The 14,576-nt window shown below is 32.9% G+C and overlaps 1 protein-coding gene across 1 annotated transcript; it reads left to right on the top strand.

Moving 5' to 3' along the window:
- The first annotated feature begins 631 nt into the window (after positions 1-631).
- LOC309612554 (tudor domain-containing protein 15-like) lies at positions 632-14,204 on the top strand. The gene is given in 2 exon segments (XM_082358428.1): positions 632-2,268; positions 2,270-14,204. Coding segments are annotated over 2 exon segments (1,683 nt in total). The 5' UTR covers positions 632-726; the 3' UTR covers positions 2,411-14,204.
- The last annotated feature ends 372 nt before the right edge of the window (positions 14,205-14,576 follow it).

The raw sequence follows: 14,576 nt of genomic DNA, 5'->3' as shown, positions 1-14,576 counted from the left end.
TGTTTTTTGTCAGATCTTAGAGATATAGATATTCCAGAAGAAATCAATAGCTGGTTTGAAGATAATTTTTTGGGAAAACCATTAAGGGCAATAATATTGTCCAAGGAGCCAGATGACCAGCTTGGTGTAGACTTATATGATGGATATCAACATACAAATCAGAATATTAAAATGTTGATTCATGCTTATGGAGAAAAACATTGTGACCAAGCACAATGTGTGGAAAAGCGTCCTGAAACAAATAAGAAACTTGCTGTTTCCTTGAAAGGCAAAATAGAAAACAATTATCACCATAGTACAATAAGTAAAACTAGTCTAATAACGTATTCTGAAAGGAAAATAGATCAGTTAATGAATCCCAAAAGTATATATGGCAGGCTTTTGAAACCATCAGTTTGTTATAAAGTTGAACCTGTGTCAAAAAACAAGGTGAAGAAGTCTTTGAATGATGGACTTAAAAATAAAGGTGTAAAAATTGCCCCTGGGTCTGCACATATTATTGATGAAAGTGATGTGGACCAGAAATCAGTAAGGGTTGTATCACAGTCTTTTATCAGAGAATTAAATCAGACAGCCTCACAAAACACGTATAATCATGCTAGACCACAGATTAAAGACCTTCATTAACCCAAAATTTACTTGAATGCCAAAGTTAAAGGATATGTTTCTAATATAAGTAATCGAGCAAGTTTCCATATTCAGCTTGCCGAGACTGAAAATGTAATCATGAGCCTAGCGGATGGTCTAAATGCAAGAAGAGCCAATATAGTGAAAGAGAGAAAATCAGTCAAACCTGTGGTGGGAGATCTTGTAGTTGCAGAATACTCTGGTGACAATGCCATTTACAGAGCAGTTATTAAGAAAATTTTGCCAGGAAATTCTTTTGAAGTGGAATTTATTGACTATGGTAACACTGCAGTAGTAAACACATCAAAAATTTATGAAATTAAGAAGGAATTCTTAACTGTTCCTCAGCTAGGAGTTCATTCTTTCCTTAGTGGAGTAAAGTGGAATGAGCCTGATGAAATATGGTACAGCAAAACTGTGTTTTATTTTGCTTCAAGAGTAAGTAATAAAACAGCTTCTTGTGAGCTTTTGAAAAAGCATGAACAGAAATGGGAAGTAAATATAAATTGTGATGAAAAATGTGTCATTAATGAACTACTGAAATGGACAGCATGTTCAAAACTACAGAAAACAGTATTGCAAATGCCTAAGGTTGTCTCTCAGAAGTTGAGCCCTATTGATAAAGAAATGAAGGAAGGACTATCAAATGAGTATGAAGGTTCTATGATCCTTCAACCATCCTACCAACAGCTGGTTAATATTCCTTTTGAAGAGTTAAAACCTGGACAACTTGAAAAGGCTGAAATACTTTATGTTGCAAAATGTGGGATTTCTTATGTGAAGTTATCTAAAAATAAAAAGATTTTATCAGATTTAACAGTATTAATTACTAAAGAAGTAAAAAAACCCTCTTTTTTATCAATGGAAAATATTGAAAAAGGCTTAGAATGCTTGGTAAAATCTAAAAAAACTTTGAAGTGGTATCGATCAAAAGTAGAAAAAAAGTGTGTTGATGAGAAAGTGCTTGTTTTTTTAGTAGATCATGGTAGGTATGAAATAGTGCCCTTATGTAATACCAAGGTGCTGACTAATGAAATCAGAAATATTCCAAGACAAGCTGTGCCTTGTAAATGGATTTGGTTTGAAAATTTTAGGAACATGCCATTTGAGTCCATTGTGTGCTTAGTTGCTCATTTGGAAATAAACATCCTTTTTCTGAAATATTTAGACTCTGCCTGGGAAGTAGAAATTTTGATAGATGGCCGGTTACTTTTGGAATATTTAAATTTAAATACAGTTCATGTTGAAGAAAACAAATTTAGATCTTCAGAAGTTATTTTCAACGTTGAATCTAAGATTCCTGTATCATCATGTACAATAAGATCATTTACTTGGGCAGAACTCCAAAATGGTAGGCAATATTCTGGTATTGCCACTGCTGTTTCTGATCCATCAGACTTCTGTGTTCAGTTAGAAGATTTCTTTGACACAATGAAATCTCTCTTTATGTTGCTTTCTGATCTACCAGAAGACTTAGAAACAGTGCCTCAAGAGCACGTAATTCCAGGTTCTAGTTGTTTGTTCAAATATGAATTGGAAGATCAGTGGAATAGGGTAGAAATTTTTGAAGTCTCTGATCAGTCTTTACTTTTTGTATTGATTGACTATGGATTTTCTGTTTACATACCTTATTCAGATGTAAAAAAATCTTAAAATTGTTCCTGAGGAACTTCTGAATTTGCCGAGGCTAAGTTATCCTTGCATCTTATATGGTATCTTACCTGCTAAAGGGAAACATTGGAATGAAGAAGCCAGAAGTTTTTTTTCAAGATTTCCTGAGTAAACCAGGCTTAGTTTTTCTGTTTAGGGAATACAGTTTTGAAACAAAACTGAAGGTAGATATCATTCATGAGAAAAATAATTTGGCAGATACGTTAGTTGCCTCTGGTCTTGCAATTTATTCTAAAGATTCAGATCATCTCAATGCAGTTACTGCTACTGGATCTACTAAAATCCAATATAAATCCAAGAGTAAGCCTGTTTGCCAATTTTTAGATCAAAGTTATTACAAAAGAGAAAGTATGAATTGTATGTGCACTGAGAAGCAAAGCTGAAAAGGCAGAAAACTATAAAGAGGAAAGATGTCTGTAAGAACCTCTTAAAGAAAAACCATATTAGTAAAAGATTACATTCTAGAAATTTAACACTGAGGAAGAAGGTTGGTAGTGGAAAACATAATCCCCGAAATACAACTGCATTTGATACATGTGCAGCAGCTTCGTTTTGGGAACTACCTAATGGTTTGAATGATAACACCAATTGCATTGAAAACATTTCTGAAAAACTACCAAGTGGAGTACAGGAAACTAATACAATGGACTTGAGAACAGCAGAAAAAGCATTGCATGTTAATAAAAAAATTATATCAGAACATTTGAAAGGTAAGTAGCCATTTTTAAAAAAAGATTTTCCGTAGCTTTTGTAGATTTTTGATTCTTTAAAAGTTTGTTATTTACTAAAATTATTCAAGTTGAAAATATCCTGCAAGATTTTACTAAAAATTTTGAATAAATGGATAACTAGAAGTGATCACTTGAATTATAAAATGATGCTTCGCTATTTTTACCTCTTTTGAATGGTGACCTTTGAGAATGTAATGAAAGTAGAGGGTTTGAACCACATATGCGTGCACACATGCATGACATTTTACAAATTTCAGGGGTTTCACAAAACTCCTGAAGGTCCATAGATCTCAGGTTGATCTTGCTACTATTAGAGAGCTTCCTGGGCTCATTTTGAAGAATCAATTTTCTATTATGTTTCTTATCAGATTAAATATATCTTCAGGTTTTTTGAGTGTGATTCTCAGCATAATGATAATGCAGTTAAACTTACAGAATAAGCTGATTCCAGCATATTTCATCTGAAAATTTTTAGACATCAAATTGATTCTAAAATACTGTTAAAATTTTAATATTTTACATGCTAGAGTATTGTCGATTTGGCTTATGCACATTGTATTTCATTTTCTGTATGGATTAGTTAGGATTTTGTAGGCTATAAAGAATGTTCTCTGCTTAATGAATGTTCTGCCTGTAAATTGGTATATTATTCCATATTATAATTAGTATCATAGCCAGTTACATTCTGTGAATGAATGGAGGTGTCTTGTTTTTATTGATGTATTTTAGAAAGAGGATTTCATTTGAATTCATATTAGATGTTTAATAGTGAATTGATCAATGCTTTAAAATTGGCCCTTTTTTCTTATTTTTGAATCACTCTTTTATCATAGTAGCAGTTGTGGTAGAGTGCTTATTTACTGTGTTCCAGGTACTGTGTGGTGATTTATGTGTATTAGCTCATTTAAAGCTTACCACAATTCTATAAAGTAGGTTGATATTAAGGTTTAAAATGTAGTCTAATAACTAGTATCCTACTTCTTTGCCTGAATTCAAAACCACTTTACAGAGACAAGGAAAAAGACAATTGATGAGCAACATACCACATTTATTAAAGAAAAAAAATTGATGAATGTGGCTTATATCCATGGGCAAATGGGTTTACCAATATTGAATCAATAAACTAGACTTACCCACATAGGCACAGAGGAGAGTTTCTCCATATGGGGGCTTACCCATGTAAACCTTACAGCTTGAGGTAGTTATCTCTATAAAGGGAGAGAGGGAGGAGGAAGAGGCTAATCCAACATAGATCTTTCTCATTGTAAATGGACCAGTCAGATTGCCTCTACTACTTGTGTATAAGGGAGGAAAGAGACCAGAGAATTGTTATTCTAGGAGTGTGCTCAATCATGAATACTTCCACATGGAAGGAAGATCGGGAATGGGAAGAAGTACCCCTCTCCCCCAAAGTTATTATTACTATTTTATGGATAAGGCTCAGGGAAATTAAGTAAATTTCCCATGCATATAAAGCTGGTAAGTAAGGAACTGAAAATTTAAACTCAGATTTCTCCAACTCCAAAGTCTACTTTTATTCATTATTTATACTTAAAAAAATAGTTTATTTGAGGAAGAGTTTTTCTATAAAACTCTTGACGATCAGTCCATACATTTTGGCACTTACATATCTTTTATTGTTCCTTTACCTGTGTATGTTTCTGCCTTCTTTGTTTTTCCTATCGAATTCTTTACGATCCCACTTTTGGTCCCCATTCTATCTCACTTCCTGCATTCCTTAGTACACAGTGAATCAAAAAGTGAATTAAAGTGTGAAAGTAGCAGTTATAAAAGGAGTCAGAGAATCAAACAAATTATACTTCTTAAAACATTTGAAGTCCCATTTAAGGAAAAATCATAACTTCAGTGAGACAAATAAAAGAAATATGGTTTTACGGACTAAGAATAGACTGGTAAATTTGCTATAATTATAGTTTTAAAACAAAACAAAATAAGAAAACAACATACACTGATTTATTTGCCTTGAGTATCATCCGAGCTCCTTCCACCTGTATTACTTGTCCAAGGGCAGTAGTAACCACTGCTGTTTCCTGCTGTTATTGCCTGCGGGCTCTCTGAGTCTAGAGGAAAATGGTTTTAGTAGTTCTTGTTTGAAGATAATCAATAAATATTATACTTGAGAAACTCTCTCGCCTATTAAAAATGTTACCAGAGGGGCTCTAACAGCAGTGGTTTTCAACCTAGGCTTTGCATTGGCATTAAGAAAGGACGTTTTTTAAAACTCTGATGCCTGGGTCTCACTTTTAGAGATTGTTTTAATTGGTCAGGCTATGGCCTTGCCATTAGGATTTTAAAGCTCCCCAGGTGATTCTAGTGTAGAGCCACTTACTAATACTTACTATTCTAGAAAGTATTATGGATAACTTCCTGAATTATTTTGTGAGTGAAAATAGTAATTCTGGATTTTATGTGGGGAAACTTTTAGAATCTGTCCCTTTCTGTATTTGGAATCCAGACTATACATGATGAGTCACAGTGATCCTCTGCTAAACTTAATTCAGAGTAAAAGACGTTGTGTTAGAAATGGCCTAGCAGCATTATTTTAGTTATAGAAGTTGCTACCTCTTATATTTAGAAAATTGGCTTAAATTTCTCATAGATTTAGCCTACTATATCAGTATTTAAATATTCAAGGTCATTTTTTTTAACATCTTTATTGGAGTATAATTGCTTTTACAGTGGTGTGTTTCTGCTTTATACCAAAGTGAATCAGCTATACATATACATATATCCCCATATCTCCTTCCTCTTGCGTCTTCCTCCCATCCTCCCTATCCCACCCCGCTAGGTGGTCACAGAGCACCGAGCTGATCTCCCTGTGCTATGCAGCTGCTTCCCACTAGCTAGCTATTTTACATTTGGTAGTGTGTATATGTCCATGCCACTCTCTCACTTCGTCCCAGCTTCCCCTTCCCCTTCCCCTGTCCTCAAGTCCATTCTCTACGTCTGCGTCTTTATTCCTGTCCTGCTCCTAGGTTCATCAGAACTTTTTTTTTTTTTTTTAGATTCCGTTTATATGTGTTAGCGTACAGTATTTGTTTTTCTCTTTCTGACTTCACTCTGTACGACAGACTCTAGGTCCATCCACCTCACTACAAATAACTCAATTTCATTTATTTTTATGGCTGAGTAATATTCCATTGTATAGATGTGCCACATCTTCTTTATCCATTCATCTGTCGATGGACACTTAGGTTGCTTCCATGTCCTGGCTATTGTAAATAGAGCTGCAGTGAACATTGTGGTACATGACTCTTTCTGAATTATGGTTTTTTCAGGGTATATGCCCAGTAGTGAGATTGCTGGGTCATATGGTAATTCTATTTTTAGTTTTTTAAGGAACCTCCATACTGTTCTCCATAGTGGCTGTATCAATTTACATTCCCACCAACAGTGCAAGAGGGTTACCTTTTCTCCACACCCTCTCCAGCATTTATTGTTTGTAGATTTTTTGATGATGGCCAGTCTGACTGATGTGAGGTGATACCTCATTGTAGTTTTGATTTTCATTTCTCTAATGATTAGTGACGTTGAGCATTCTTTCATGTGTTTGTTGGCAATCTGTATATCTTTGGAGAAATGTCTGTTTAGGTCTTCTGCCCATTTTTGGATTGGGTTGTTTGTTTTTTTGATATTGAGCTGCATGAGCTGCTTGTAAATTTTGGAGATTAATCCTTTGTCAGTTGCTTCATTTGCAAATATTTTCTCCCATTCTGAGGGTTGTCTTTTCGTCAAGGTAATTGTTTTTATTTACGGACTATTTTCTCCAAAATAAAAGTTACTAGGCTTTTTCCAGGATGTTTTTGCAGGGTTTTTTGTTTTTGTTTTATTGTTGTGGTTGGTTGGTTACTTGCTTATTTATTCTTGTCTGGAATTCCTGAGTAGATCATCAGGGGAACTAGAGACTGTAACAACCCTTTAAAAAAGCAAAAAATATCTAGTTACTCTTTGGTAATGAGGTAGTGCTTGGTATTTATGTGCTACCTTTTTTTTTTTTTTCCTTTTCAAAAAAAATTTTTATTGAAATATAGTTGATTTGCAGTGTAGTGTTTCAGGTATACAGCAAAGTGATTCACTTATGCATATACATGTATCTGTTCTTCTTCACATTCTTTTCCCATTTAAGTTATTACAGAATATTGAGCAGAGTTCCCTGTGCTGTACAGTAGGTCCTTGTTGGATATAGCAATGTGTCCATGTCAATCCCAAACTCCCAGTCTATCTCTCCTCCCCACCTTCCCCCCTGGTAACCATAAGTTTGTTCTCCAAGTCTGTGAGTCTGTTTCTATTTTGTAAATAAGTTCATTTGTAGTGGTGTTTGTAGATTCTGCATATAAGCAATATTATATTTATCTTTCTCTGACTTGCTTCACTTAGTATGATAATCTTCAGGTCCATCCATGTTGCTGCAAATGGCATTATTTCAGTCTTTTTAATGGCTGAGTAATATTCCATTGTATACATGACTACATCTTTATCCATTTATCTGGACGTTTAGGTTGCTTCCGTGTCTTGGCTATTGTAAAGAGCACTGCAGTGAACATTGGGGTGCATGTATCCTTTTGAACCATGTTTTTCTCCAGATATATGCCCAGGAATGGGATTGCCGGATCATATGGGAGCTCTGTTTTTAGTTTTTTAAGGAACCTCCATACTGGTCTCCATAGTGGCTGTACCAATTGACATTCCCACCAACAGTCTAGGAGGGTTCTCTTTTCTGCACACTCTATACAGCATTTATTGTTCGTAGATTTTTTTGATTATGGCCATTCTAACTGGTGTGAGGTGATATCTCGTAGTTTTGATTTGCATTTCTCTAATAATTAGTAATGTTGAGTATCTTTTCATGTGCCTCTTGGCCATCTGTATGTCTTCTTTGGAGAAATGTCTATTTAGGTCTCCTGCCTAGTTTTTGATTAGGTTGTTTTTTTGTTTTTTGTTTTTTTTTGATATTGAGCCACATGAGCCACATGAGCTGTTTGTAAATTTTGGAGACTAATCCCTTGTCGGTCACTGGTTTGCATTTTCTCCCATTCTGTGGGTGTCTTTTCATTTTGTGGTGTTCTTTGATGTACAGAAGCTTTTGAGTTTGATTAGGTCCCATTTGTTTTATTCTTGTTTCTATTTCCATTACTCTAGGAGACGGCTTGAAAAAGATATTGCTGTGATTCACGTCAGAGAGTATTCTGCCTGTGTTTGTTTTCCTCAGAGTTTTATGGTATCTGGTCTTAACACTTAGGTCTCTAATCCATTTTGAGTTTATTTTTGTGTGTGGTATTAAAGAATGTTCTAATTTCATTTTTTACATATAGCTGTCCAGTTTTCCCAGCACCATTTATTGAAGAGACTGTCTTTCCTCCATTTTATAGTCTTGCTTCCTTTGTTATAAATTAATTAGCCATAGGTGTGTGAGTTTATTTCTGGGTTTTCTGTCTTGTTCCAGTGATCTTTATGTCTGTTTTTGTGCCAGTACAATACTGTTTTGATGACTGTAGCTTTGTAGTATAGTCTGAAGTTGGGGAGCCTGATTCCTCCAGCTCTGTTTTTCTTTCTCAAAATTGCTTTGGTTATTTGGGGTCTTTTGTGTCTCCATACAGATGTTAAGATTTTCTTGTTCTAGTTCTGTGAAAACTGCCATTGGTGATTTGATAGGGATTGCATTGAATCTGTAGATTGCCTTGGGTCGTATAGTCATTTTGACAATATTGATTCTTCCAATCCAAGAACATGGTATATCTTTCCATCTGTTTGTGTCATCTTAAATTTCTTTCATCAGCATGTTATAGTTTTTGGAGTTCAGGTCTTTTGTGTCGTTAGGTAGGTTTATTCCTAGGTATTTTGTTGTTTTTGATGTGATGGTAAATGGAATTGTTTCTTTAATTTCTTTCTCATCTGTTGTTAGTGTATAGAAATGCAGCAGATTTCTGTATATTAATTTTGTATCCTGCAACTTCACTGAATTCATTGATGAGTTCTAGTAGTGTTCTGGTAGCATCTTTAGGAGTTTCTATGTATAGTATCATGTCATTTGCAAACAGTGACAGTTTTACTTCTTCTTTTCCAATTTGGATTCCTTTTATTTCTTTTTCTTCTCTGATTGCTGTGGCTAGGACTTCCAAAACTATGTTGAATAAAAGTGGCGAGAGTAGACATTCTTGTCTTGTCTCTGATCTTAGAGGAAATGCTTTCAGCTTTTCACTGTTGAGTATACCTTCTACAGTTTTTTATTTAACTGGAAGACATCTTTGAAATATATCTAGAATGGCAACCCAGTTTTAGAGAAGAGTTTTGTCTGACATTTTACATTTGAGATCGTATCTAGACATCCAAAGGGGAGTGGCTGACAAGTATGTCAGAGTGAATTTTGAAAATACTCCACTAGTAAGCGGTACATATTCATAAATCAGTTGCATTAGATCTAGCATGGTGATGAAAAGTATGGGCATTGAGAGCCCTACTTCCTGAGTTTGTATTCCTGCTTCATCCCTTATTAAGTGAAAATGTAGCTAAGCTCTTTAACTGATATGTTTCTCAGTTTCTTCATCTGTAAAATGGAGATCATCATAATAACTACTCCATTGTCTGGTGGAGGATTAAATAAAACACATAAAGCATTTTCACTAGTACCTGGTACATAGTAAATGCTTACTGTTAGAAATGCCAATAATCATCATAATAAAGCTAGTATACTTGTTTTGAAAATATTTTGTGAAACAGTAATTTCAAAAAATTCTGATGCTCTGTAAGAAATATTTAGGACTGTATACATACATGTGCATACCATACTTGCAGTATAATAGGTAGACTAATGGTTAGATTTGTTTTGAAGGTAGGATTTGTGATTAACAGATAATTATTGTTCTAAGTAAAGACTAGAATAGGCTACATGTATTTGTTTCATAGTGATTATAATTGTCCAGATATTGTTCTAAGTAAAGACTAGAATAGGCTACATGTATTTGTTTCATAGTGATTATAATCGTTTAAGCAAAGCTATTTTAAGTTGTTATATGTATAATTATATGTATATGTTTTTATATATGTATAACTGGTTTATGCTGTAATTCTTACCTTTACTTTTTATATTGGCACTTTTAGGAATTGTTAAGTAAAAATTCTGTTTATGGTAGGAATTTTCAAAGTCTTGAGTAACTATTAGTAAAACCCATAATGCTTTGAAAATTGTATTACAATATACTCATTTTTTGCTTGCTGTTTCCGTAGAGGGAGAGGAAAGTTCAGATTGTTTGTTTATGCATCAATTTGTCAGCAAATGATACATAGGATACACAGTAATTACTGTCTTTATATGCTCCAGATATATTATAAAAGTGGTAAGCATAGAACAATTTATAATATTAAAGCGTGTTAAAAGAATCTAGGTTGTTCAGATTGTTTTCTCAGGAGACAGTGATTAGAATGTTAGAGACAATTTTTGTCACCAAGGATTGTGATTTGATTTCAAAAATACTAAGGAAATGTGGTTCACCCCTAAAGTATCTTAAAAACATTTTTTTTGATAAATAATTCTTTACGTGTGCTTTCACAGTCATTAGACAACATCATTTTAACATTACCTTCAATATTTTTCAGTTGTCTTTTTTGACGAAAACCTTTATTTCAGTTGCTACTTTGTAGCGTCCTAATTGCAGTCATGGGTAATATGTAGAGTTAATGTTGTATAACCATATTCCCTGGGAAATATAGGTGCTTACAGGACTGATATTTATCAAAAGGGTAAAGAAGAGAGGTCAGAATTAATCCCATCCTTCCATCTTTTTAGCTCATACTGTGGTATTTTTTCTTTTATTTTATATCTATTTTTAATTTGGTTTTATGTTTTTGGTTTATTACTTGTGGATATTTGTGACATTAAAGAACATCCCTATTTAGTGGTGGGGGGATAGATATTGTCGGAGCATTTACCTGTGAATTGGAATTTATTTTGCAAGTAAATGTTTATTGAGCAAATTCAATGTTGTTTTGGTGCAAAGATAGAACCTTAAAATTATACAAGTGTGCTTAAGAGTCAGTGTAAGTCAAATAGTTTTGAAAAACTAGCGATCTAGTGATTTAAAGAATTTTGGGGAAAACGTAAATTTCCGAAGCTGGCTAGGGACAATAAAGTTTATCATTTGTACACGTATATTGAGTGTTGAATGTGTGTTGATGTTATTTTTTGAGGCTAGGAAATAATTTCCAGAAATACTGTTTATGAATATATTTGAGTTTAAATCTGGTGTCCTGAAAGTTAAAGTTTATTCAAGGCAGGCAGACATTATGTATATATTTTTTACATTACGAGTTAATAGCTAGTTTGTGATTATTTTAGAGCAGAGAGTTTAACATTTACTCATTGTAATCTAATTTCTTTGAATACTTTTGTGTCACCTTTCCCAAAACCTTACCAGATCTTGAAGGTTGTTTTCTACAGTGTAAAAAAATGCTTCAATTGGAAAAATAATTGACCCTACATAACTTCTATGGCTGTATCACTGGGTTGCTTTTGTTGTTGTTGTTGTTTTTTTGGTACCATAAGATATACCAAAGTTAATGACTTGGTTACTTTAAAAAATGGAATTTGGATGCCAAAGTAAGATGAAGTTGGAATAATGAATGTTTTTGGTACTAATTTAATCACGAAGGGCTGCATACCCCTTTAGTTTTTTAGAGTTCTTTTAACTTTGATTATGTCTTGATGTATAATATTTTATGTTTGGTATTGACCAGAAATAGACAAACTTCACAAATTTAGTTACAGCATTTAAATTAATAAATACTATAGAAAATATTTTTTCAAGGCTACCTTTCATTTAATTCCTAATTGATTCTTTTTTTCTATTTGGACAGAAGCCCAATACAGAAAGTAGCTGAAGAGATGATTAAAATCAGGTTTCCTTCTTTTACGATAAATAGTGCTAAGCCATGCAGCATGGCCAAAAAAAAGATAAGTAGTGCTTAATTTAAAACTAATTTTTTTTGTTTTGAAGGTACATTTTTTTCCCCCTATATTAAACTATTTTATTATACAGCAACATTACAGCATGGAGGATATATAGTAATAGTATAGTTTCATTCAGAGTACTTTTGAATAAAAACAAAAGATAGCATATTTATCTGAGGATTTATATTTTCTTAGAATTAAGTTTCATGTTTTACAGCTAATAATAGTCAATATTAGAATAATGCTTTTTTTCCACTCTAAAACACTTGTATTAATTTACGTGAGTAGAATATGTTATTTATAGGTGTTGGTAACAGAGTATTGGTGAAAAATTTGGGGAGCATTAGAACATTTAATGTCTTAGAGTAAAATATTCAAAGTCTATGATTATTAAATTTTACCTATTTTTATTTCTTTCTAATTTTGCTTTACTCATATACACTAGAGTGATAGTTTTCAAACTCATGTAAAAATGGCTTATAAAAATGGAAAGTTTGATTACTTATTAAAATTATGATTGTTTTTTAAGGTATTCACATCATGCGTTTTGAAGGGTACATATTGATCTGAAAAAACCCATATCCAAAATTGTTATAAATACAAATTATTTAGCCATTTTTATTTTCCTGGCATGATCGCTTTGATTCTAAATTCTTCTGTATGAGATGCTGAGTTGTTTAAATGTCAGTGTCTTGTTTTTACTTTTTCATTTGTGTGTATTAACTTTATACCTTTTTCTGATTTTAATGAGTATTGAACTCTAATATTTTAAAAACCTTATATTATTGATGAATTTTATTTGTGTACACCCAAAGAAAATTATTTTTGTTTTGTGTATCGAATGTTTTGAGTTAAAAATTTTTCACTATAAAATAATTTGTGATACTTCCCTAAGTTAAACAGTGTATGTGTGTATATGTGTTTTAACAAAATCATGCCATGTGCGTATTGTGGTGAAAAAGTTAATTCATTTAAAAATTTTATTTACAAAGATAGTTCTTACTCAAATTAAGCACATTATAGTTTATTTCTTATGTTTAAAGCACTTTTGTCATCTTAAAAATACAGGTTTTTTGTTTTTTTTTAAATATTCTTAATCCTTTTTACTTTTAAGGGGAATGCTGGATTTCTAAAAATTACAGATCTCTTTTTAAAATATTTTTGGTTTCTGCTTTGAATATAATTCTTACCTATTTTCAGAAGTCTCCAGCATTGTATTTTTTTCTCTATTTGACTTTTAGTATAATTTTTCTTAGTATGGATATCATAATATAACCTACATATATTTAAGATTCTAATAGTTATTCCCCTTTGGCTATGATACATTAACATCTTAGTGTAATCTTTAAGTAAATTTTTAGTCATCATAAAGTGATCAGTTGCTGACTAAAGTTATTAAAATAATGCTTTTGTATAGCACAACATATTTATTTCTCTATGTCCTTGAATGTAGTGATCTCTGAGTATCTTCTCATTACTAAATCATCATCATTTCATTCATCATAAGTTTTGAAAGTCACTATATTAGATATAGGAGAGACAAAAATAAGTCAAATTCTGGTTCTTAAGATATTTCCATTACAGTGGTAGAAACAAATTAATAAACAACTATAATAAACACTGGTATGTAGTATGCAGTAAAGATGCGTAAGAGGTGTTTTAGATCCTCAGAGGACAGTGTGCCTAACTGCCTAGGATTGAGGAACCAGTTAAAAGATTTACAAAAATATAACCTGTGAGCCTGATTCTTGAAAGATGTGGTATAGTATGCCAGGGAACTTAGGCAAATGTACAAGAAAGGAAATTATAGAAAGCATAGTACAGCCAAGTAAAGTTGACTCACTACAAACACAACTACTTTTGTTTTGACTGCCAAGGCCTGAGGGGAGGGGAGGGAGGAAGTGACTGCTGATGGGTATGGAATTTCTCTTTGGGGTGATGAAAAACGTTCTGAAGTTGATTGGTGACAGTGGTTGCACAACTCTGAATATACTAAAACCCATGGACTTGTGCACTTTAAAAAGGTGAATTTTATGACAAGTGAGATCTTAAACTGCTTAAAAATTACATGTATGAAGAGTATGTATAGCTTATGAATTCAGTAAGCTATCCTTTGAAACTATTAAAAGAAGAAAAGAGAAATGTAATGAATAGTTCTGGTATCTGTTACTAGGATTTCAAAATTAAATAAAATATCAAACCTCAAGGTGTTTAAAAAAAAAAAAAAAAAAGACCTAGGAAAGGGAAAAGAGCATCCTTAGCCCAGAGCATTCTTTGCATGTCATGATTAGCTATTGGTGTATAATGCATTTTTAAACCTTTATTATTTTTAAATGTAGCGAAAAGAAAAGTGCACGGAACAAAATTATACAGCTAGAGGGTTTACTTCTTGTTGAACACTCATGTAACCACTACACAGTTCAAGAATAGAACATGGCCAAGGCTCTAGAAGCTCTTTCCCTCTCCTTTCCGATATTTATGCCTTCTCCAAGTGAACTACTATTTTGACTATTGTGGTATTTCCCTTCTTACTTTTTTTGTTTTAAAAAGTTTTACCACCTAATTTTGCCAACAACAGAGAG

The sequence above is a fragment of the Balaenoptera borealis genome (assembly GCF_965194805.1).
Source record: "Balaenoptera borealis genome assembly, chromosome: 15".
NCBI classification, from domain to species: Eukaryota; Metazoa; Chordata; class Mammalia; order Artiodactyla; family Balaenopteridae; genus Balaenoptera; species Balaenoptera borealis.
This window is presented reverse-complemented; position numbering and strand designations above follow the sequence as displayed.